At 46.9% G+C, this 24,477-nt stretch overlaps 1 protein-coding gene across 2 annotated transcripts; it reads left to right on the forward strand.

Annotated features, from left to right (window-relative positions):
- Positions 1 to 6,490: 6,490 nt before the first annotated feature.
- Positions 6,491 to 23,575, forward strand: CIPC (CLOCK interacting pacemaker). 2 transcript variants are annotated; one of them, XM_047795675.1, is made up of 5 exons: positions 6,491 to 6,810; positions 8,829 to 8,936; positions 12,053 to 12,240; positions 16,489 to 16,658; positions 20,056 to 23,575. In XM_047795675.1, the coding sequence occupies exons 3-5, from the start codon at positions 12,105 to 12,107 to the stop codon at positions 20,947 to 20,949; spliced, it is 1,200 nt and encodes a 399-aa protein (XP_047651631.1). In that variant the 5' UTR covers positions 6,491 to 6,810; positions 8,829 to 8,936; positions 12,053 to 12,104; the 3' UTR covers positions 20,950 to 23,575. The 2 variants fall into 2 exon arrangements, with proteins under 2 accessions (XP_047651631.1, XP_047651630.1); XM_047795674.1 differs by lacking the exon at positions 8,829 to 8,936 and having other exon boundaries at positions 6,494 to 6,810.
- Positions 23,576 to 24,477: the final 902 nt, after the last annotated feature.

A 24,477-nucleotide genomic window follows, 5' to 3' on the forward strand; every position in this document is an offset into this window, starting at 1 on the left:
TCAGGCAATCAGCTGGGGACAAAATCAACCAGGTAGTTTTGACAAACAACCGAGCAAGGCTTCAACTCAACATCTGGTACCAACCTGGCTTGTCCAACCTGCTGTGATGCTGACTTAAGCCCAGCTGGCCAACCCTGCAGAGTGAAAGCTGTCGAAACCACCAGCCCTGCCTCTCCAGTGCTGGAAAGGGAAGCACTGGTTGAGAAGTTCCTGAGCATGTCTCTGCAGAGGAGAGCCATGGCATCTGTCATCTCTACTGACTACCAGCTTTTACAAGGCTCTTCATGAAGTTCCGAATAGAGTTCGCCATGAGCCAAATCAAATATGAAGGAGGCTTCAAGGGCAGTCTTTTCTTTTCTTTTTTTTTTTTTTTTTGTTTTAGGATTGTGCCCCTGGCATATGGAGGTTCCCAGGCTAGGGGTCGAATTGGAGTTGCAGCTGCTGGCATACACCATAGCTCACAGCAACGCCAGATCCTTAACCCACTGATCGACGCCAGGGATTGAATCCACGTCCTCATGGATACTAGTTGGATTCTTAACCCACTGAGCCACGACAGGAACTCCAAGGGCATTCTTGAGCAAATGCTCAAAAGACCCTCCATTGACTGGGGGTGGAGTGGGCTGGGCTGGGGGTGGGGGTGGGGGATGTGTAGAAGGAGGGACAGAGGCTCTGGAATTTCTTTGCCAGAATTACAAGTGTGGAGCAAAACTATGGGCAGCTAGCTACCTTCCATCCATGTTTTCAACATGCCCCAGTGAAACATACAATTACGTGCAAAAGGCCTGGAGGTGGGTGAGAGCAGAGTGTGTCAGGGAACCAACAAAAGAAAAGGAGAGCTTTATTTGGCCCAGGAAGTAACTCACCCTCCTGGTTGGTGGCATCTTCCGTCTATGGAATCAGTGATGGGGAAGCCTGCCGGTAAATTTTCAGGAATCTGGGGTCCCAGCAATGTTAAGTTGGTTTGAACACTTAACTATGTAGACGTTGCTTTGTGGGAGAAAAACATTCAATAAAAGCCTTGCCCTGCAGGCTCCAATGGAGGAGAAGATAGGTACCCAAGAAATGACAATGCAAATCAGTCTGCACCAAGCCACAAGAGAGAGAAAGTGTTCCGCTGCAGGAATAATTAATGTCTGTGTGGAGGCTGCCCAATCTTGGGCCAGTTTGCTGTCACTGGCCTGTCAGGGTCCACCGAAGAGCCCCGGCTCTGTCTGGCTTTCTGCCGTGGAGGCCTGTGTCCCCTGCCTTGTGGTGAGCCCAGGCTGGGGAACTAGGCTGTGATCCGAAAGCTGTTTACAGAAGGGAGGGAGGCCCACAGGGCAAGACAGGATGTCAAGGAGAAGGTCGAAGTGAAAAATCAAGTGGGTTCACACAAAGGGAAACTGAACAGCTTTCTGAGTCATCTAGAGAAAGAAGTTGTGAGTTTAAATTGAAGACCTCATATTCAGTGGGGAGAGATGCCATGTTAAAAATCTTCCTACGTAGGGGTTCCCGCTGTGGCAGAGCCAGGTTAAGGATCTGGCGTTGCTACAGCTGCAGCATAGGTCACAGCTGCAGCTTGGATTCAATCCCTGGTCCAGGAACTTCCATATGCCATGGATGCAGCCATTAAACCACAAAAAAATCTTCCCACTCAAAAGATTCTCTGTAAGGGCTCTAATAAGTAAAAGGCAGCTGCTGAGTGGCTTGGAAACATATGTGGGTTGAAGTCAGCATTTACCCCCGCCCCCCACGCACAACAAATATCTCTATCGTGTGCGGCATGAAAGCGAGCATCAGGTGGAGGTGTTTTTTGCACAGTTTGCCTTCACGGTGCCCGGTCGCCATTCCCGCATCCTTTCCCACACAGGTGCTCAAACCCAGCACCTTCCGGCCCCACTCCCCGCTGGCCTCCTCCTCCGCAGAACAGGAAGGTGTGTGGGAGCACCATTTCCACTGGAACACCGATGACCACAGCCTAGAAGAGCAGCCAAAAGCAAGGACTCTGGAATTCAACTCCTGGCTCCACCGCTCACCACCAGTGACCCTGGCAGGCGACATGGCCTCTTTATTTTAGTTTGCTCCTCTGTAAAATGAGGCTGATGATACCACGACCCTGTCACAGGACTGTGGGAGGATTAAATGAGTAAATCTGGGCAAATCACGTAGGATAGTGTCTGGAATGAGCAAGCACTCTGTGTCAGCTGTCGTGAGAGAATTTGTCTTGGGTTCTAAAGTATGTGCCTGTCGAGCAATTCTACTTAAAGAATTCTAGGTTTGGGCAAGAAATGGAGAGCTATTCGGGACGGGTTTCCATCATCCCTGAAATCAAACCTGTGCCTACATGTGAACAGCCTGACTGTAACCCAAAACATCCCTTTATTGTCTCTGCTCTTCCAGATAGCCCTAAAAGTATGAGCCAAGAACGAACCTGGCTGGTGGGGGGCCTCGTGGCCTCACATCCTGCTATGGTCCAGCTTTGCCTCTGTCAGCCCGGGACCTGCAGGTCCCTCTCACACACAGGCTGAGCCCCTCTCCTCCTCTCTCCTCTCAATGACCATGGCGCCGGGACTCTGGGGCACACACACACCTACCATCCCATCAGATCCTCTTTAAAAACTGTGAAGTGGGAGTTCCTGTTGTGGCTCAGCGGTAATGAAACCAACTAGTATCCATGAGGATGCGGGTTTGATCCCTGGCCCCGATCACTGGGTTAAGGATCTGGCGTTGCTGTGGCTGTGGCTATGGCTGGCAGCTCCAGCTACAATGTGACCTCTAGCCTGGGAACTTCCATGTGCCATGGGTGTGGCCCTAAAAAGACAAAAAAAAAAAAATCTTTTTTAAATAAAAACAAAAACCACGAAGTGGTCAGCAGCAGTCCATGCTGGGTGCCAGATTCAGACTAGAGAGTAACTGTTACAGGTGGCCAAACTAAGGTTCAGGAAATAAAAAAAAAACAAAAAACATGGTTGTCACGTGTACATCCAGGAACTGCTGCGAGTCCTTGTAGCAACGTTCTCACTGGCCCTCTGCAAAACTGGAAAAATAAAGCAGTGAGTTTTTCCTAAAGCAGAAATTATTCAATTTTTGAATTGCGAGATTATGGCCCATCTTCCTTCCTGTGTATAAGTGGGGGAAGATGTTGAAATGCCCTATGTTTTATAAAATGAGATTGATAAGGAGCTGGGATTTGAAACTAGATCTTTTGCATACTTTTACTGCTTTTATCCTATTTTAATTACTTTAAACTTATTTCAAATAACTTTAATTTTAAATTCAACTTTAAATGTTAAAATAAGGATTAGAGAATTATTTATGAATACTGTAAATGACATAGGATATCGTATACTTTAAAATATCTTCAAATAAAACTCAGCGCAAGGTTAACTCTGTGATACCCTGTACGGGACTGAAATCTCAAAGCCTCGCATGGACAGGGCAGGTGAGAACTTAATGCAGTGGGTTGCCAGAGGTGTCATTTCTTTCTTTTTTTTTTTTTTTGTCTTTTTTTTGCTATTTCTTTGGGCCGCTCCCGCGGCATATGGAGGTTCCCAGGCTAGGGGTCGAATCGGAGCTGTAGCCACCGGCCTACGCCAGAGCCACAGCAACTCGGGGATCCGAGCCGCGTCTGCAACTTACACCACAGCTCACAGCAACGCCGGATCGTTAACCCACTGAGCAAGGGCAGGGACCGAACCCGCAACCTCAGGGTTCCTAGTCGGATTCGTTAACCACTGCGCCACTACAGGAACTCCCAGAGGTGTCATTTCTGACCTGCAGTCTGCGACACCCTTTGGCAGCAGAAAAGAAAAAGAAGCCGAGTTGCACATCCTTAAGTGTGGCATTTAAAGGAGCAGGTCTCCCCCTGCTGGCAGTACTGGTGGCAAAAGGAGTCTTGAACCACAGCTGGTAGTGTCTCAAGATTCTACAGCACGAAGAAATGGTGCTTGGAAAACCACACTCCGTTGCAGAAACTTTAGCCTCAACAAGAATGTGACAGCAAAGATTGAAAGAACCCACAGTACTTTGACAGGAAACTATCCACAGAGATGCTGATTTACAAACCCTGGTGAATCAGCAAAGAAAGAAAAATGTTTACATTGCTTTGGCTACATAAAAATATTCATTATTCATTTTCATGAATTGCTTATTCTAGGTATCTACCTATATAGAACCATACAGTAGCTTGATAAAAACTAGGCCTCTCAGGAGTTCCCATCGTGGCACAGTGGTTAACGAATCCGACTAGGAACCCTGAGGTTGCGGGTTCGGTCCCTGCCCTTGCTCAGTGGGTTAAAGATCCGGCATTGCCGTGAGCTGTGGTGTAGGTTGCAGACGCGGCTCGGATCCTGCGTTGCTGTGGCTCTGGCGTAGGCCAGTGGCTACAGCTCCGATTCGACCCCTTAGCCTGGGAACCTCCATATGCCACAGGATCGGCCCAAGAAATGGCAAAAAGACAAAAACAAACAAACAAACAAAAAACTAGGCCTCTCAGTAAATTAGTCTGATTCATTTGGTTCTACTACTAAATTTGTCTTCAGAAATTTAAATTATTGATATAATATGGACGTCTGGTCAGAAGATAGGTAAAATCAGGGAAGTCTGACTTATTTTCATTTTTGGAGAGCTAAAATAATCCTCACACCTTTGCTTATTTCATCTGTTCTCTTTGGGCTGGTATGCATTCTGCTTTCATCTCCTTCCTTACTGTATACCCTTTTACCTGTCCTTTTTTTATTTTTTTAAGGGCCACACCTGCAGCATGTGGAAGTTCCCAAGCTAGGGGTCGAATCAGAGCTGTAGCCTCTTGCCACAGCAACGCCAACTACGTCTGTGACCTACACCACAGATACTTAACCCACCGAGTGAGGCTAGGGATCCAACCTGCATCCTCATGGACAGTAGTTGAGTTGTTACCTTGGAGCCACTGTGGGAACCTCTACCTGTCCTTAAAGCTTTACCTTCTGGTCTCTCCTCTGCCAACAACAAACAAAACAAGCAGGTTATTCTTTACTCCCTTGATTTTATTAACCAGATTTTGTTCAGAACCCCCTGGCATTTACCACATTCTCGCTCATACTGTTTATTAGAACGTCTTTATTCCCCATACCAGATTCTAAGGTAACTGAAGGCAAAAACTGTTTTAGTCTGCCTCAAGATGAGGCAATATGGCTTAATGGTTTAGGACCAGGGCTTAGTAGTTTCGTCATCATCGGCATAAACTTCAGTGCCCTCCTCTATAAAATGGAAACGTTAACAGCAACTTCATTAATTTGTACAGGCATCACAAGAGAATTCGTGAAAACTGCTTGGCTCTTAATGACTTGCTAATTTTTAACTATGGTTTTCACTACCTCCATGCCCCAAACAAAAGCCTTACATGCTGTAGGCATTCAGTTATTATTCGTTAGTGGCACTTATCCGAATAAATACATTCATGCCCAGTAATGCGTTAGCACTCTCTGTATCTGGAGGACTAATATGATTACCCATGACCTAGCGCTCGCAACTTGGCAAGGCTTGGATTACCAACATAGGGTGATTCCCCCTGCCTCATCATCTAGATCAGCGCCCTCCAACATAACTTTCTGTGATGCTGGCAATGTGCTATACAAAATCTGCACTGTTCCCAAAGTAGCCATTAGCTACATGTGGTTACTGAGGACTTGAAAAGTGGACAGCTTGAATGTGAAACCCAATTTTTGCATGTTTAAAAATTAGTTTCAATTGTCCCCTAGTGATTAGTGGCTATCCTACTGGACAGAGTACCTCTGGAATTTGCCTGGGCTAATTAACACTGTTAAATTCACCCATGTCCTCTTTTTCAACTGCGAAGGAGTTTTTCCTAGTCTAAGAAGTAACCTTCACTGATTCAGCACATCAGAACTTAAACTGATCGTAACCTTTTCTTCAGCTAATACACATGTGCTCCTTGTAATACTTCAAGAAGTGGCGTGAGAAAGAGAATCCATGTGAAACCCAGCACTAAGGTTTGCTGCACAGGACAAAGTGAGTCATACATCAAATGACATGAAATCAGCCGACAAAAATACTGATTGCATCGCTGCCTCGTGAAGCACGGGGAGGGCCGGCAGGGAACGCAAACCAGCCGCCGCGCCAGGCGTGGCAACCACGTGAGCTGTGCGCGGGGCGGTCCGGGCCAGCCTCCTTCGGGCGGAGACAAGGCCAGGCTACCCGCCTGCCCTCCCACGCCGGCCCCTTCCGCTCTTGCTCGCGTGCAAGTCAGCATGGCCTGCCGCGCTCCCCAACCCTAAAGGCGTCCTGGCTTACTAGCCGAAAGAGTCATTTCCCCCAGGCAACCCCCACCCCCCCCCCAGGAAAATCACGCCTCCTGCCTTGTCAGGTAGAAGCCGGCCCAGCCCGGCTTCCCCAGGCCCCGCCTCGGAACCGCCCCCGCCCGCCGCCGCCGCTCAGGCCTCTAGGTCCCTGTACAAAATGGCGGCCAGGCCTGCGGAACCAACCATAGAGACTCCCGCCTTCCAAAGACAGAGCGCCGGCTCGTAAGGGCGTCGGCCCCTCCCGGAGAGGCGTGTCGGCGCCCTCTTGCCGAGGAGGCGGGAACACCGTGCGCCTCCGAGTGCCTTTCTAGACCAGTGAGCCGTCTCGGTGGTGCCGGGTCCTCCGGGCTGGGTCACGTGGCCGGCGAAAGCCGCGGCGGAGACTGGGGGAGGAGAAATGGGCAGGAGGCCCGGGGATAGCTTGAGATCCCACGACGACGGGGTTGTCATGGAGTTGCTGGGCCGGGCTTGCGCATGCGCCACCTTAGCCCAGAGTTGTCCGGTCGTGGAGCGGCGACCCCGGTCCTAGGTGAGAAAGGGGAGGCTTGAGGGGAAAGGGAAAGGATTTGAGCGAGGAACACGGGGAAAGGAGGTGGGAGGAGGGGAGAGAAGGGAGGCGAGGTAAGCAAGAGGGAGAGTGGGCACTTTCGGGGGACCGAGGGCCAAACGGTGGGACCTGGGGGTGGTGCGTCCCTCTCTCATTCAGTTGGTTGGTTTTGCTGCGAGGGTCGAGCCTGCGTAGGAGAGGAAATCGCGGGTGAGGAGGGGGTTGTGGGGGTGGGGAGGAAATGGGATGAGACCGTTTGGGCCGGTGGGTTCTGGTCTGGCCCTGGGGGCAGCAGCCTGCTGGGCTTCCGGGCGTGGGGGGACAGTCTGGAGGCCAGCCGGGCTGTGAGCAGAGGGGCAGGGAACGGGCAGGTGAGTGGACGCCAGGGCTGGCAACCCTGTGAGGGTCTTGGGCGTCCAATTTGGTGATGGGAGATAGTGCTCCGTTCTGAGCCCGGGGCACAGGTGTGCTGTCTTTTCCAGAGACCTGCCTTCACCCACTTTGCTGGTTATTTCTTCAGGGTGACCACCTTTCCAGGCGTGGTGCCAGGAGGTGGGGAGGTGGAGAGAAGGTGGGCAGAGCCTAGTAAGGAGTTAGTGGTTAGTGTGGGTGGGCTGGGGAGAGCTCTGATCCAGGCCCAGGGCCCAGGCCGCAGCCAGGCTCTCTATTATTGCCCAGTCCTGGCAGTTTGCTCTGGGAGGCTGGTGGTATGCCAGTCACAGCACAGTCCTGGGGTCTGCCCAGTTCTGCCCTGCTGAGCTGGCAGGCTTGTGGATGCCTGGAGGGCGCTCCTGCTGTCTGGCACAGATGCATCGTGGGCTGGTGTGAATGCGGGGTGGGTGGGCACTGAACCCTTCTCCAAGCAGGGGATTTGAGAAAGTTCTCTAATCTTATCAACTCTTTGAGAGAGAAGAATGGAGTGAGCCGTACCTGGTGCCAAACAGAGGATGTTGTATGGAATTGAGGTTCAGGATCTTTGACATGAATTTGCAGCCAGGTTGGAGCATGAAAATGGATGTGAAGGGGAAGATAGATGAGTATTAGAGATTTAGGTAGCTGGGGTATTTTTTGTTTTTTGTTTTCACTCCTTTGTTAAAATACACAGATATTCCCCCGGAATGGTATCTCTGAATATGCAGACTAAGAGGAAATGACTTTGGAGAAACCCTAATACTGTATTTATAATTCCAGCTGAGATTACTCACGGCTTTCTGGGTGGTATGATCTTAGTTTTCTATGGCCTTGTCTTTTTATTGGGTTTAAGCCTCTGCTTGGGTTCTCACCTCACACCTCTGCCCATGCACGCTTGTTATACATGTGACACATTTTAAAGGGAACTTGAGCTCTCAGGCAAGTTGCCAAGTATCTAAAAAAGGAGAGATGTGCGAGCAGCATTTCAGATCCTTTCCTTCTACACCTTGGTTCCCCTTTTTATCATCAACCAAAATCTTCATAGAGATTGTTTGTGGATTTGACCAACCTTTAATTTGGTTGCTAGATTTACCCGCGAGGTTTCAGCTTAGAATAAAGGGTAGATGAGCTCTGTTTCCCGCAGGAGACCAGATTGGCCGTTAGATCTTTAGGTGACCATGGTGTTTGAAAGTGCACACTCCTGACCTTCAAGCTGTTCGGGTATTTTGGTGACAGCTAAGCTGCTAGGACTGTCAGTGAGACTCAGCAGGACAGAAGATTTGTTGGAATTTATTATTCTTTTGAGTCCCTCATACATTAATTGTTGGGGGCTGAGGTCATAAAGACGAAAAGATAACCCTTGAGGTGGAGAAGACAAACAGATAACTAGACGCTAATGTAAGAAGTGCATAAGTAGAAGTAAGCACCAAGTGCTGTGGAGCACCCACGAGACTTTTATAACAATTTGTATAAACCTCTATTTACTGGTTCACTTTCCATTGTGAGTTTTAGTGTGTCCTGTTTGCTCTGGGAACCTCTTGGACAGTGTTTTGCATGTGCACTCTAATAAGAGGCCCGTTTGATCCCAGCTTAACTTGGAGTCCTGCTGCAGAGTTCGGCTCATGAGGACCTGAGATGTTTGTAAGGCAGTCATAGTGGTTTCCAGTCTGCGCCAGGAAGCACAGATGGCACAGTAGGTATGAGCTTGGTAACCCATTTCAACCCATGGTCCGCTAATGAGCATCTGACTTTATCATAAAATAACACCAAAGAGAAAAAAAAAAATCTGTTGAGGTTTTCAGACCTTGCCATTGGTGTGGCCCTGGGTTTGAGAGCACCGCTAGTGAATGCCATCATTCTGCTTCTCTCTGGTCGAGGGCCTCATCTGGTGCTGTGTATGAATGGGTCTGTTGTTCACTGGCTAATTGACATCCTCAGCACCACTCCCGGAGGGAAGTGCCTCTCAGAGAGAACAGGTCAAGATGGCACGTAGCCCTCCATTCTCTTTTGCACTTGAACTTCTTGCAACACTAGGGCTTTCTGCTGCTTAAAGAGAACTTTACTTAGGACAGAGGCTTTTATATTTTTTAGCACTTGAACATTCAAAGTAGTCCATTTACTATTCTAAAGTAGATTACGCATTCTTTATTTCCAAGTGCCACCAGTTCCCCAGGCTCTAAACTTCTAGCATCTGTTCTCCTTTTAACTGATACGTCAGTGTTTTGGGATTTTGATTCCACAATCAATATTGTCCAGCAGATTCTCAGATGATCCAGATAAATTCCTGTAGCTCCACTTACTGCACTTTAATAACAGTAGCAAGACTTTGTTCGTTGTCTCGTCACAAGGGTTGTGAAAGTTGGGATGCTTTCTCTAAAATGCCTGTAAGATAATCCACGTTTCATAGGATAAGGTGAAGTTTTGCTAATTTTTGTTTGTTTTGTTTTGTTTTAAGGCCACACTTGTAGCATATGGGAGTTCCTGGGCTAGGGGTCAAAACGGAGCTGCAGCTGCCAGCCTAGCTGCAATGCTGGATTCAAGCCCCATCTGCAGTCTACACTGCAGCTTGTGGCAACGCCAGATCCCTAACCCAGTGAGCGAGGCCAGGGATCAAACCCACTTCCTCACGGAAACCGTGTCAGGTTCTTAACCCGATGAGCCACAACAGGAACTCCTCAAGTTCTTAATTCATTGCATCTAACAGGAGCTACCTTCCTAATCTAAATCAGCATTCAGGGTCCGACCTGAGTTAAACCTGTTTGCCCGTCCACCAGCGTCATCTGTCTCCATTTTGAAGAAGCCCCCTATTCACTTGCAGACAGTATTATTTCAGGAAAATGAAGTGTACATTAGTTGGGTTTCATACAAAAGGGTGCTGATTTAATTAGAGATAGTTCTACATTTTATTCTGCTTTTTAAACTGTCAAACTTACAGCCATCCAGTAGAGAGATGTTGCTTTTGCAAAGTGCCATACAAGTTGTGACAGTGCCACTGTTTATCTTTCATGCACGTAATGCCAAAGTAACCCTAAACGTGCCTGTCAAAGAGTACTCAGCTTGACATGGATTGAATGGGGAAGCCAGCCCTCTTAGATGAGTCAGGTATGATACAAAATAATTTTTACTTGGAACCGTGTTCAAAATTCAGCCTCATTCTGTTCACTGACTGCGCATTCCCTCTAGTCCACTTCTCCTGCATGCAAAGTATGAGCAGGAGGCTCTCTCAAGGGTGCCTGTAAGCATCCTTGTCTTCTTTGTGATTTCATTTTGAAGCCCTCCTCTGCTTCTGGAGTAGTTGTTATTCTTCAGTAGATTCTGTATTAGCAGAAATGTTCACACTTGGCATTTTCAGGGTATTTCACATACGATGCTGTTTGCCAAGGGGCCCATGTTTCCTTCGACCCAGAAGGACAAGCAAATGAAGTCCAAGGTGGGGTGGGGAAAAAACGTCACCAGGTGTTGCTTAAACCGTCTTAGTCCATTTGAGCTGCCGTAACAAAACACAGACCGGGTGGCTTGTAAACAACAGAATTGTACTCTTCACAGTTCTAGATGCTGGGATGGTCCAGCGAAGGCCCTCTTCTGGGTCACAGACTTCTCACTGTCTCACGTGGTGGGAGGGATTAGGGCCTTTCTAGAGCCTCCTCTAAGGTGCTAATCCCATGAGGCGACACCCTCATGACTTAAGCACCTCCCATAGGCCCCACCTCCTAATGCCATCATCTTTAGGGCTTAGGATTTCAATATATGAATCTGAGGGAACACAAACATTCAGACAGTAACTCTTAATGCATTCCATTACTATCTTCATCTTTGCTATTGGTCCCTGTTCTCTTTATCCCTGCGGTATCCTTGTGTTCTTACCATGCCACCCTTACAGCTGCCATTCCTTGGTGATGCAGAGGGCCCTGTTAAAATATCTGGAAGGTCCTCAGCCTCTGCCAGCCCTTTGAAGGGCATATTGGTCTCATGCTTTGCACTGTTAGCCTAGTTCTGGGTCTGCTTTACCAGCGGTGTGTCACTGGATTAAACCTAGGCTTCTCTTCAGGAAGGGGGTGACCCAGTCTCTTTGATTCACTCTGTACCTCCGTTCCTAGCATGATACCTGGTTCATAGCAGGACTTGATAAATAATTTTAAATGGCCGAATGTAACATATCTGAGCCTCAACTTCCTCCTCTGTAGAATGGAATAGCCACTGAGAAGGATGTTGTGAGTCTCAAGTGAGAGAACCTGATCGGCAGTAACGTTGTGGGCCTTTGTGGAATCAGAGCACTATTATATATGGTCTTATGTGTGCATAGAAGTGCTCTTTAAGCCAAAATGTAGCATGCATATATAAGGCATTGTTTTTCACTCCGTTCAACGTCTCATCCAAAAAAGTGAAAGGTTAATTTGAGACACTACACACTCTGGGAGGTGGCAGGAGGTCTGGAGTCTGCAGATGCATCCTGGGAAGCAGGCCTAGTCCAAGGCGAGCATCACCTCTCCTCCCCTCCCTCAGGGAACATTCCAGAAAGCCCAGTCAGATGTGCCTTTGTTTGCAGTTTACAAAGCTGCCACTGAATGTGGTTGTGTGCTTTGCATTTGTAATGGATTGAGAGGGCAGTGCCAGGACAGTGAACCTCCTCTGGGGTGGAAACCATTCCACTGTTGTGTAACCTGTAGCCTCTGTCAGTTGAGACCTCTGAGAAAATGCACGCGGAGGAAGTGGGCGAGGCCAGTGTCCTTTGCCCTTACTTTGCTTGCCGTTGTAGATCACCTGTCTCAGCGCTCCAGACAGTGACTTCTTATGTAATTGTTGTTTTTCACAGGGAAGTCCAGATGAAAAGAGTCCTGATGCGTCCAGTTCCAGCCCAGTAAAACATGGAGAGGAAGAGCTCATCCAGAGAGGGCCCTAGAAGGCTCTCGGCCAAACTAAGCAAAGGCACAGAGATGAAAAAAGTGTCTCGTCAACTCGGCATGGCAGCTGCTGAGTCAGATAAGGACTCTGGATTTTCAGGTTAAAAATACCTCATCCTTTCTACATTATAATGAATGGTTTGCCTGAAAAATGTCCTCCTAAAACTCACTTGTGTGGTAAGGATGGGAAGATTTCACCCACTGGAGAAACAGCTCTCTGATCTCTTAAAATGGTGACTCTTCCCATATGGCCGAGTCTTCAGGAGTCACAGTGGGCTTAGTTCTGAAGGAATGATTGCACATCTTTTTTCAACTCAGACTCTTAAATTTCTTTTATTTTATTTATTTATTTATTTTTAGGGCCACACCCGTGGCATATGGAGGCTCCCAGCGTAGGGGTCAAATTGGAGCTGTGGGTGCTGGTCTACACCAAGCCACAGCCACGCCAGATCTGAGCCATGTCTGCGACCTACACCACGGCTCACGGCAATGCCAGATCCTTAACACACTGAGTAAGGCCAGGGATCAAACCTGCGTCCTCATGGATGCTAGTCAGATTTGTTTTGGCTGAGCCACAATGGGAAATCCAGACTCTCAACTTTATTTATTTTTTGTTTGTTTTTGTTTTTGTCTTTTTAGAGCTGCACCCTTGACATATGGAGGCTCCCAGGCTAGGGGGTCGAATTGGAGCTACAGCTGCCAGCCTACACCACAGCCACAGCAATATCAGATCCCAGCTGCACCTGTGACCTACAGCACAGCTCTCAGCAACACCGGATCCTTGACTCACTGATCGAGGCCAGGGGTTGAACCCGAAATCTCATGGTTCCTAGTCGGATTTGTTTCTGCTGTGCCACAACGGGAACTCCAGACTCTCAACTTTAAATGTTATATTTCCAACTGTGGCAAGTGGTTACTAGGAAAAAATATCTAAATACTCATAATTCTGTTGTCTTCCTTTTTCATAAGAATAGTCACATTGTGGGAAAAAAAAACCCTGCATGTTATCATCACATGTAACAAATTAAACAAAGGCAGTATATAATTTATTAAGGTAACTTTTTTTGCTAAGAAAGTAATTTGCTCTGTTTAAAAACCTCTCCCTCTCAAACCCATTCCTCCCAGTATTTATGTATTTTGTATTTTGACTATGAGCCTCCTGGCCCAGTTCCAAGCTTGAGTATCTGTTAAAGATAAGAAAGGGTAGTTTTTCTGACTAGTTTGTCTTAAGCCTTATCTGAAAGGACTAGCTGCATTCCTAGTAAATCTTTTAATTCTGTGCCGAGGCTTGAGGCTTTTTTATTTCCAGGTCTGTGAGTAGTGGCTTAAATACGGCTCTAGTGTCAACATTTTTGGCCCAAGGGATTCTGGCTGGGTCAGCATCCTGAGAGTGGACCCCTCTCCCAGAGGAAGATTTATATTATCCAGATGGAGATTTATCAATCCATTGTGTTGATTTATTAATTCATAGTGAGAAGTGCAGCTGTTAGGGAAACGAGGACACGCATCCTTAGATTGGTTTATTTTCTCTTGTAGGTATGCTACCAGGAAGCCAAATTATAAATAGACCGCTGCTCGGCGAGGAACAGAGCACTGTCCTAGGGATTAGAATGAGGACAGTCCAGGAAAGGGAGGCCAGCTCACAGCCCTTTGGGTTTTTCTTCTTGAGCTTTTAGCGTTGTTTCCCAAGGTTACCTCATCATAAGGCTCATCTCAGGCGTTTGTTAAGTACTGATCACCAGACCCCTGTCCTGGAAATTGTGATACCCAGAGTCAGGGGGAAGGCCTGGAGTGTGGGTTTTATACTTTACAAGTGTCTGGTGATGCGTGTGATCAGACAGATTTGGGAAACCTTGCAGGCCTAAGTGTCTTTTTTTTCCTCTTTTAACATCATGTTTGTTTCTTGTATGTTTTTCACATCACGAAGGTAATACATTGCTTGTTGTAGAAGCTTAGAAGTTTAGGTACATGCAAAGAAGAGAATAAACATTGTCCGTAATCCTGCTCCCTGTTTATTATTCCCAATACTGTGGACAGTCTCGTGCTTATTCTGATAGCTGCAGCTTTGTCAGGCCAGCTATTCTACAACATGTCCCAAAGTCTGGATAGTTTTTCTGAAAGTTTCCTCTTCTCTTTGTAGAAATGCTTTAAGAAGTATTGTGCTCTTCAAACATAAGGCAGTATTAAAACTAATCAAAGTTATTATGCCCCAGAAAGTGGCCCCAGTGACTGCCTCCAGCCACACCTGGGCCAGGTGCCAGTGATTCCGTCATGCCTGAGTTACCATTCTGGTTACCTTGGGATATGATGTAATTTGCTATTAATCATTAGCTACAACCCATAGTCAGATTTTTCCCGTTGTCTAGATAGTGTCTTTTATAGCTGTTAGTCTTTGTATATTGGTTTGTTTGGGGTCCAGAATCCAAGTGAGAGCTGTGTATTTCATTTTGTTGTCCTGTCTTCTTAATCTTATTTAGTCTAGAAGTGCTTCCTCATCTCCCTTTTCTTTCTTTTTTTTTTCTTGGACATCAGCATCTTTAAATGAGGCTTGTTGTTTTATAGAATGTTTTATACCCGGTTTCTATAGTAGCTTCCCCATTAGGGGAATCAAGGTAAACTTTTAAAAAATAGAATATTGCATTTTTTTATATTACTATATTCTTCTCATTGTGACATACAAGGTGACCCTAAATTTGTCTCATTCTTGGTGGTGCTGTGGTTGATCACTTGGTTAAGGGAGTGTGTCAGTGTATACCAGATCTCTTTATTGCAAACTTACCCTTTTCTCTTTGTAATTCATAAGCAATTTGTGGGATGATACTTTGAGACTATGTGACTATCCCATTCCCCAGCTGACTCCCGACTAGTGGTTTTAGCATCCATTGATGATCTTTGCCTGAATCAGTGACTGCACTGGGGGTTTGAAAATGGTGATCTAATTCTGTCATTCCCTGTGCATTTTATTAGCCGACAGTCTTCCATAAAGAAGTACTTTCTCTCCTCCACCCCCTTTTTTGAGTGTCACTGTGGACTCATGGGATTCTTTTGTAGCTTGGTTTGTCAGTCCATTATCATCATTCTTTTTGATACTCAAATCATCCTGCATTTGGTCACTGGGGTCCCTTCTAGACAGCACCTGTCCTTTTGACATGTCCCCATTCGTTGAGCACTTCCTTGCTTTCTGGGACCATATGTCCAGGCCCATCTTGCACCCTTCCCTGCCACAAACTTGGCATCAGCCATTTCTCTAGGGAGCCCCAGTTCCTTTTTTATGCAGAATGACATTTAGAAACTAAGATTCCTGTATTAGAGTATGCACTTTGTCTCTGAAGTCCTTTATTTCTGGCCTAATGATTCTTAACTAGTTGCATATTTGGATGACTTATGGTGCTTTGTGAAAGTGCATGGCTGGCCTCCAGATAAACCAGTTTGCTAGATTGAGGAGAGGACCCCCCAACACCCATAATTTATTTCTAAAAAGCTTCTCTGGAGAATCGGATTAAATGCAAGTGTTGACATTTGCACTCTTAAATCATAGTCGCATTCCAGTCCGGCCTCATCCAGATTACTGTGAGGTTTTAATGAGCATTTAGGGTGTTCCCAGCCTCCTCACTGGCAGGGTGACAGCAGTCTCTTGGTTACTCCAGTGGGGAGCTAATTACGTCCTTTCTGTATGGATTTCACGTAGGGCAACCTCCTTGTCTTTGCCTGGAGAGTATCTTTCCATCACCCTTCACGCAGGATCCCCAGGGACACCCTCGGCATGCATGTAGGACACTAACAGAGGAGGCGCTTAACTGGGTGGAGGGGAATAACAGAGAGACGCGTTGTAAATCTTAGCTTGATGGACTTATCCAGCATTTTACAATTAGAAAACTTAGGAGGAAGCTGTTTTAATTTTAGCATGCAGATAAGTTTTGAGGTTTTATGGGTTGGTTTTGTTTTTATTGTCATATCATGTGGTGCTCCCAGCCTCTAAAGGTCTTACTCCTGCCCCAGGTCACACACACACACTCCTCTCCCCTTTCAGCAACACATTCTTGAAGGTGCTGTGCTAGTTTTGAAGCCTTCACCCATCCCTGCTGCAGACGGGATGGTTACTTTCACAGGAACCCGGGTCTGGAGGGGAGTTAGAAAGGAAGTCTACTGTCCTAAAGCGGTGGTTCGGAACCTTTCGGGGGTGGGAGGATAATTACGGATCCATTGAGATTCCAATGAAAGCTAAAGACCTTCTCAGAAAAATTCACGACAACACATATCTCAAGTGTTCTGGTCCATTGAAAGGGGGTCCGTGACTCCCCAGGACTGGTTAAGAGCCCAAGTGACCTGACTCTTCTTCTGCCACCAGATGGGAGCTCAGAATGCCTGAGCTCGGCAGAGCAGATGGAGTCCGAGGACGTGCTGGGCGCCTTAGGCTGGAGCCCAGAGGACCGGCCGAGGCCGAGCTCCAAGCCTGTGAGCGCTGCCTTCCCGACGCTGTCCCCCATGGTTGTCATGAAGAACGTGCTGGTCAAACAGGTGAGGAGGGCTCATCTCTCCTGACTTCTTCAGACTAGAGTCTCTGAGCTGCCTGTGTCCAGAGCCTCTCCCTCTGCCAGGGAGAGAGGTGAGAAGCAGGGCACCAGGACCGCACCCACTGCGTTTCTGTCCTGGGCGGAGGACGTGCCCTTGGATTATGAGAGTCGTGACACGTGTTCTCATTTTCCAGACTGAAAGACTATTGTATTTCCTCATCCCCAGTGTGTCCAAAGTGATCTGGAATTCTTTAGTCATATTTAAAGGAACCAGGCAGAAATGTCCTAACCTCTGTTGTGCATTCTAATATGTGGTAGAATTTAGGGCAGGAACAAGAGGATCTCCTTTTAATTTGAATTGCCCTGGGAATTTAGAAATATTTGGGAAATAGAAGCAATTTCTACTCTATAGAAGCAGTAGAACAATTTCTCATGTTGCATTCTGAGCATTTTCTAGTAATCAGCCAAAGCTATGTCATTAGTGAGAAAGCGGCTCTTTGGTTTAGGTATGGCTCTACCAGCAGAGCCCACGTGGCATTGCTGTGGAGTTGGAACATACCCTGTTTCAGGCTTGATTACATCACTATGCAAATTGGAGTTGCCGTGTGGCACAGCAGCTTAAGGATTCAGCATTGTCACCACAGTGGCTCAGCTCACTGCTGTGGCACAGGTTTGATCCCTGGCCCAAGAACTTCCACATGCCTTGAGTGCTGCAAAAAAGAGAGAGAAGAAAAAGCACCATAACTATGCAAATTATGTGATTATTGCCTAGATATGAAAGAAAAGATTTAGGTGAAGATCTAAGCTAAGCCCCAGTGTTTGAAACAGAGATCTCAATCATATATATGAACTTGGTTAAAGAGCATGTAACCTTAACCCCCCTTTGCTCGAGGCTGCTCGAAGCTAGTAAGTTTGAAATCTGGCTTTATGTGGTTGACCTGCCTGCCTCAGGTAGAAGAACATGGCTGCAGCCTGACAAGAAACCTTAACGTCTTAACTATTACTTAGTTTTTTGCTGAGGAACACAAACCGACTTTCGACAAGGCAGCCTGGTGAGTTTGGAAGAAGAATTTAAAGATATTTGCTTGGCAAATCACCTCTCAGCTGGAAGCACAGCTCCCCTCACTGCGCTGAGGCTAGAGAATAAAAACATGAAATGGAACCCAAATGAGATTGTCCAGGCCCCACCAGGGCCGTGGTGCTTCTCAGGGCTTCCGTCTCCTGCTCTTTCCTCCCTGCCTTCCTCTCTGGCCCCTGGCCACTTTTTCTTGGGCGTCTTTGTTTGTCATGGGCAAGGCTGGCAGCTGCAGAGGCCTGGGAACAGCCCACATGCAGAGGGTGTAGGCGGCCCCAGCGAAGCCGTCATCTTTAGGAGAGAGAGCCACTGGGGAGGCCACTGGGCTTGATCAGGGGACAGGACACATGGGAGCAGACTGACCTAAGGGAGCCATCTAGGAGCTTAGTTATTTTTTGCATGTGCTAGACTCCAGCACATTCCAAATTTAAAAGAATTAAATATTTTTGCGTCATGTCTTAATCATTGCTGCCTTGGTTTTAGGTATTTTTCTTTTGAGGGTATAATTCCAGTTCTACCACCACACTATGTGATCTTACACACAATTACTTAATCACTGTGGACCTCAGTTTCCTCATCTTTAGCATGAGATCTTAGGTGAAATGATTCTGAGATCCTATTCAAGTCTAAAGTCTTGTCTGGTATTCCCTCAGGTGATCTCAACAAGAATGATACACTGTAAAAGCTAAAAATGAGAATAAATAAGCTGAGTGTCTTGAGTAGGCATAGCCACAGCCTTAGAGGAGCAATCCAGTGAAATCATTTTGGGAAAGCAATGAATTGGGTATTTTCTGGATCCATTTGCCTGGTAGGTCGCCTCTTAAGGCACGAATGACTAGGACAGTCTGAAGTTTAGCTTCTGACTGAGCTGAGCCAGGCTGACGTTCCTGGAAAGACCTCTGACTCTCTGTGTCCTCTGACGGGGGAGTGCGGTTGACGGGCCTGGCATTGCTTGCCTGTGTACATTGCAGGGTGTGTTTGAACACCAAGAGGGCTCCAGGATGCACTCTTCAGGTCATCCCAGCCTTTGCACAGGAGATGAACTATAGTAGATCTTGGCTTAAAGATCCTAGCCAGGTATCCAAGAAGCTGAAATGTATGCAAATGAGTGTGCCTGTGAGGGAGCATCGTCCTTTGCTTTCCTCAGACAAATCACATGACTTCTCCAAAGGTAAGAACCTCTGTCAGGCTCTCTCTGCCCAGCCTCATCTGCACTCAGGTCTTTGGGCCCAGGTTGGAATTGGATTGGCTTTGAAATTTTCGAGACAGATAGCCATGCCCTTCTTTATTAGATTTCTGTGTGAATCATTAATTAAACATTAAAATTATAATGGAGGAGTACAACAAAAGCAGTGTAGTGGAATAGTCAGGCTGGGTTTTGGAGTCAGAGGATGGAATCCTAGCTTCCTTACATAAAGTAGCTTGGGGACCAAAAGCAAGTTAGTTCAACCTTCTAAACCTCAGTTTCCTGTTTGTGGAGGGAAATGATAACCACCTCATGGGGTCAATATGGAGATTAAATGAGACAACCCATGTGAAGTACCACACAGCGTCGGCCTGTAGTCAGCACCCATACATGGCGGCATTTCGTACCTTGGAGAGCGTTGTGGTTGTTGGGCGTCATTGCTTTAAAAACAGGTTCCAGATGTAACTAAATGAAGATAGACTTTGATGTAAAGTCACATTTATAGTGTCGGGATCAGCACATGTGGAACTTTTAAAAAAATTTTTTTTATTTTTTTGTCTTTTTAGGGCCGCACCCATGGCATATGGAGGTTCCCAGGCTAGGGGTCGAATCGGAGCTATAGCCGCTGGCCTACACCACAGCTAAAGCAATGCCAGATCAGAGCCATGTTTGTGACCTACACCACAGCTCACGGCAATGCCAGATCCTTAACCCACTGAGTGAGGCCAGGGATCGAACCTGCGTCCTCATGGATGCTAGTCAGATTTGTTTCCCCTGAGCCGCAATGGGAACTCCTAGCACATTTGAACTTATGCGGGAAATCGTACTGTCCACACTGGCATTGCCTCTCTTGTGACTTGAACTCTGTCATTACTTTACCGACTTATAGTTTCTTTTTCTTGAGTGATAGCACTTGAATAAAAATAGCTATTTCTTCCCGTTTTCCCTTAAGAAAAAAAAAAATAGGCCAGACCCCAGTAGCTTTTTAAGCCACATGTCCAGTCATGTTCCGAAGGGCTGTCCCGTGTGTGAGGGAAGCTCTGTCCTTGAGCTGGCTGCAGACACCCTAGGGCTGGTCTTGCCCCTTCCTCAGCAGCAGGTGATGAACGAGTAACACGCTGCCCTCCTCCTCTGTCTCAGGGTGGCAGCTCATCGCAGCTCCAGTCGTGGACCGTCCAGCCCTCCTTTGAAGTGATCTCAGCACAGCCGCAGCTCCTTTTCCTCCATCCGCCCGTACCGTCTCCTGTCAGCCCCCGTCACGCGGGTGAGAAAAAGTCGGACTCCAGGAACTACCTGCCCATTCTGAATTCTTACACCAAAATAGCCCCACACCCAGGCAAGAGGGGCCTTCCCCTTGGCCCGGAAGACAGAGGAGAGGGCGGAATGCAGAAGAAGATCTGCACGGAGAGACTCGGGCCGAGCCTGTCCTCTGGTGAGCCGACCAAGCCTGGCGCTGTGCCGTCCAGGCCCCCGACCCCCGTGCCCCCCAGTGCCAAGCTCGCCGAGGACTCAGCTCTACGGGGCGTGCCCTCGCTGGTGGCGGGCGGAAGTCCACAGACTCTTCAGCCGGTGTCCAGCAGCCACGTGGCTAAGGCCCCCAGCCTGACCTTCGCTTCCCCTGCCAGCCCTGTCTGCGCGTCAGACAGTTCTCTGCATGGGGTGGAGAGCCACCCGCCGCTGTCCCCCCTGTCAGCCAGTTACAGCTCCCCTCTGTGGGCCGCGGAGCACCTCTGCCGCAGCCCAGATAGCTTTGCAGAGCAGCGGCAGAGCAAACACAGGCGCTTTCAGAATACACTCGTGGTCCTGCACAGGTCTGGTTTGCTGGAGATCACTTTGAAAACCAAGGAGTTGATTCGTCAGAACCAGGCAACTCAGGTGGAACTAGACCAGCTGAAGGAGCAGACCCGGCTGTTGGTAGAGGCCGCCAAGAGCAGGGCCCCTCAGGCTTGGGCCAAGCTGCAGGCATCTTTAATGTCAAGGTCAGGTCATGCTGGCAGCAACCTAGACATGTTCTCTGATCAGCCAGACATATAACGTAGAAAACATGTTTTCCTGTTACTTGAGTGGTTCTTTTTAACTCTTTTACTGTTACCCACTTCTATTTCCAAAGCCTATGTAAGAGCTTTCCCTCTAAACTTAAACTGTTCAGCAGTTCACTTATGAAGCCACGTGCCAGTACCTGGCTGCTCTCACCCTGAGGTCTATGCAGTTTACCTTTGTCTCTGTTCCACCGAGGACCTCAGATTGGGGTGTCCTTGAGTCCCTCTTCTTTAGCCTGCAGGCACTTAGATGGATCACAGGGCAGAGCAGGAGAGATGACTGTGTGGGGCCCGCCTAGCTGTCACCTCCCACCCTCCCACTCACTAACCCTGATCAAGGATGCAGTGACATGGGTGAGCATACAGAGAGACACCTGTCAAGCCAGGGAGTAAGTGACATCAGGAGCCTTCTGTGGATCGTCCCTTGAAGGCCTTAGTCGCAGGGGAAAAATAAGAGGAGGGTTTTTGCATCCCCCAGGCATGGGACAGTTTGGGAGGAACCTAAATGCTTTGGGCATGGATTGGCCCTTGGGTATAAGCACTTAAAGCTTTGGCTTTTTTTAACTCGAAAGTCAAGGGGAAAGGGTAGTACCATTTAACTTTTACACTTTAATGACAAGCCAGATTTCTCTTAAACTGAGGTTTGCAAAGTATGGAATGCATTTAGGTCCATCTGGAGCTACAGTTGATGAATCGCTTTTTTGACTTAGACTCTGAAGAAAGGAGGAATGGCTAGCATCTCTTGGCTGGGAGCTGGAAGATTCTGGTAATTTATGCTTTTTTGTCTTTTTGTCTCTCTCTTCTTTTGAAACAATGCAACCTGTTTTATGTGTGAAAATCTTAAAGACAGCCTCATGGTTCCTGGTAGTATAATACAAGTCAGCCCTCTGCTACCACCTTCTGTACAAACAGAAGGGGAAAGAAATGATTATTAAGCTTGATAAACTTTGAGTTAAAATTATCATAAGGTTATGGCATGTAAGTTCACCGGAAAATTGGAAACCATTCTTGTTATGTTGTTTCCACATCCAGAGTTTTCATTTGTCTTATCCCACAGGTATGTGGAGCAGAGGCTTCCGTGTTTCCCTTATGCTTTGGATTTTGGCAGCAAAGCCACATGCGTAGTGAGTCAGGTGAAGTCCATCTAGAACGGGAGAGTATTATAGGAACTTCCGTATTATACACACTCTTTAGCCTCATTGTAGACCAGATTTCTAAGTAGTAAAGTTGCCAACTTTTTATCCTCCCATGTAAAAATTTCATCCTCTTGAAAATCTTTGTTCAGATTCATGAGAAGTTCTGTATGACCACCTTTATCTTTTCTGCAAGGAAAATGTTCTTAAAGTTCTACCAAGGCCAGAAGCTGATCTTCAAATTTACAAGCTAGTTGTAACTCTGACATACTTTCAGAATTACAAGGCTTCCGATTTCTTGCATTTTGTTTTCAAGTCTGTATGGTTTAGATATGACCAATTTAGAAATAACTCGGTAAAATCTCTAGACTCTCCTGATCAGTGCAGAATTATTACCTGCCATTTGCTTTCTGTAAGAATTTCAAAAATCAGAGCAAATGTGTCTGTGAGCAGACTTGGCTCCTTTTAATGTTTTTCTCCTGGCCCACTCCCTGTGCCTGCCCTGAATCTGTGTGGTGCTACAGCAGCTCTGCCCTGCACACCATGCTAGGAAGCTTCCTTTTTGGCAGAATATGTTTGGCAGCAAAGCTATAGAAACAGGTGCATTTAGAACAGTCTGGGCACCAGTTATGAGTCTTACCGAGTCAAAAATCTGAGCACTTGCTGAGAACCAAACTGATTCCACTGGAAAAACCCTCTGTGGAGCTGCACACCTCTTGGACTCTTCTTCCTAGATGAAGGTTTGCATTTCCCTCCTGTCACAGTAAAAGGCATTGAAAGCCATCGACCCTCGCTGCTGTGTGGCAGGGAGAAGCAGCACCACCCCCAGCACTTCTGGTCCTGTAACTCGGTGCTAGAATTCTCTCAAGGCTGTTAGCATGGGTGTTCTTTTCCTAGTGGATGGAGCAATAAACTGATGAAGCCAAGTAGAGAAGCTAGGCCGTGGAAGGAAAGATCCATTGAGGCTAGCAGAAGCCTCACGTGGGGCCAGAAGCCAGATCAGCAATGGAGGCACCTCGGAGTTGACCAGAAGGATCTCCGTTGTTTTCACGAGGCTGTAAGTAACGATGGTGGTAGCGATGCGTGATCTGATCTGGCGTGGAGCTCTGTGGCAAAGCTGCTGCTTCTGAAAGTGAAAAGCCATTCTCAGCTCAACCCAACGCTTAAGAGAAGTTTTGGCAAATCGTGTCGGCAGTATGGAAACATGTAGAAAAAGCTGCTGATTGAATCGGTTATGGGAACGGAGTTGAGTGGCGTTTGTAACTTATTACACTCTCATTGCTCTTTATTGAGTATGGCGTTGTCTGACCTTACTCTGATTCCTTCTGCCGAAAAGTAACTCTCGTGCGTATGTTGAAGTGTTTTTCCAGCTATGAATTCTTTAGGATAGAGATTTATTTACCAAATGTGAAGTCTTTTGAGGAAGTATGAAGTTTTGTAGAAATTAACTGTGAAATGTCAGAGAATAATAAAAGTCACTTACTTGAAGACTGCTTGACCTTTTGGCTTTATAACCACTTAGAATACTAAGGGATGTCAAGAGTAAAAGTCCCATTTAAGCTTCACCGTCTTACTCATGTCATTTGTGGGTATTGGAATTAGATACTGAACTTGGGGAAATTCTTTGTTCAGACTCTCACCAGTGTGAATTTCAAGGAGATGCAGGCACTCTTAAGGCAAATGGATAGTCCAGCGTTCCCTCGAATCGTGGAGGTTTGTATTGGGTAGGTTGGGAGGAGAGAGGAGGGTATAATCCAGTGGTTTCTTCCATCTGATAATGACACTTTCACAAACAGAATTTTTCTAGTTACTAATTTTTTTGGATTTTTATATATATATATTTTTAATACAGTTTATTTTTTCCATTATACCTGGTTTACAGTGTTCTGTCCATTTTCTACTATACAGCATGGTGACCCAGTTACACATACATGCATACATTCTTTTTTCGTACATTATCAGGCTCCATCCTAAGTGACCAGACAGTTCCCAGTGCTACACAGCAGGGTCTCATTGCTAATCCATTCCAAAGGGAATAGTCTCTTAACCCCAAGCTCCCCATCCATCCCACTCCCTCCTCCTCCCCCTTGGCAACCACAAGTCTATTCTCATGTCCATGATTTTCTTTTCTGTGGAAAGGTTCATTTGTGCTGTATATTGGATTCCAGATATAAGTTGTATCAAACAATTTTTCAATGACAGAGTTCCTGCAGTTGTCTACCAGGCTAAACTAAAGCCACTTTAGTAGCATTGAGAACTATGTCTAGATACTCATTTTGCAGCAGAATGAAGGGTGGGGGGAAAAATGTATGCATGTAAGGATAACTTGATCCCCTTGCTGTACAGTGGGGAAAAGCCACTTTAGGTGAAGTTCTTTCTACAGCAGAGTG

Source organism: Phacochoerus africanus, chromosome 9 (assembly GCF_016906955.1).
Source record: "Phacochoerus africanus isolate WHEZ1 chromosome 9, ROS_Pafr_v1, whole genome shotgun sequence".
In the NCBI taxonomy this organism is placed as follows: Eukaryota; Metazoa; Chordata; class Mammalia; order Artiodactyla; family Suidae; genus Phacochoerus; species Phacochoerus africanus.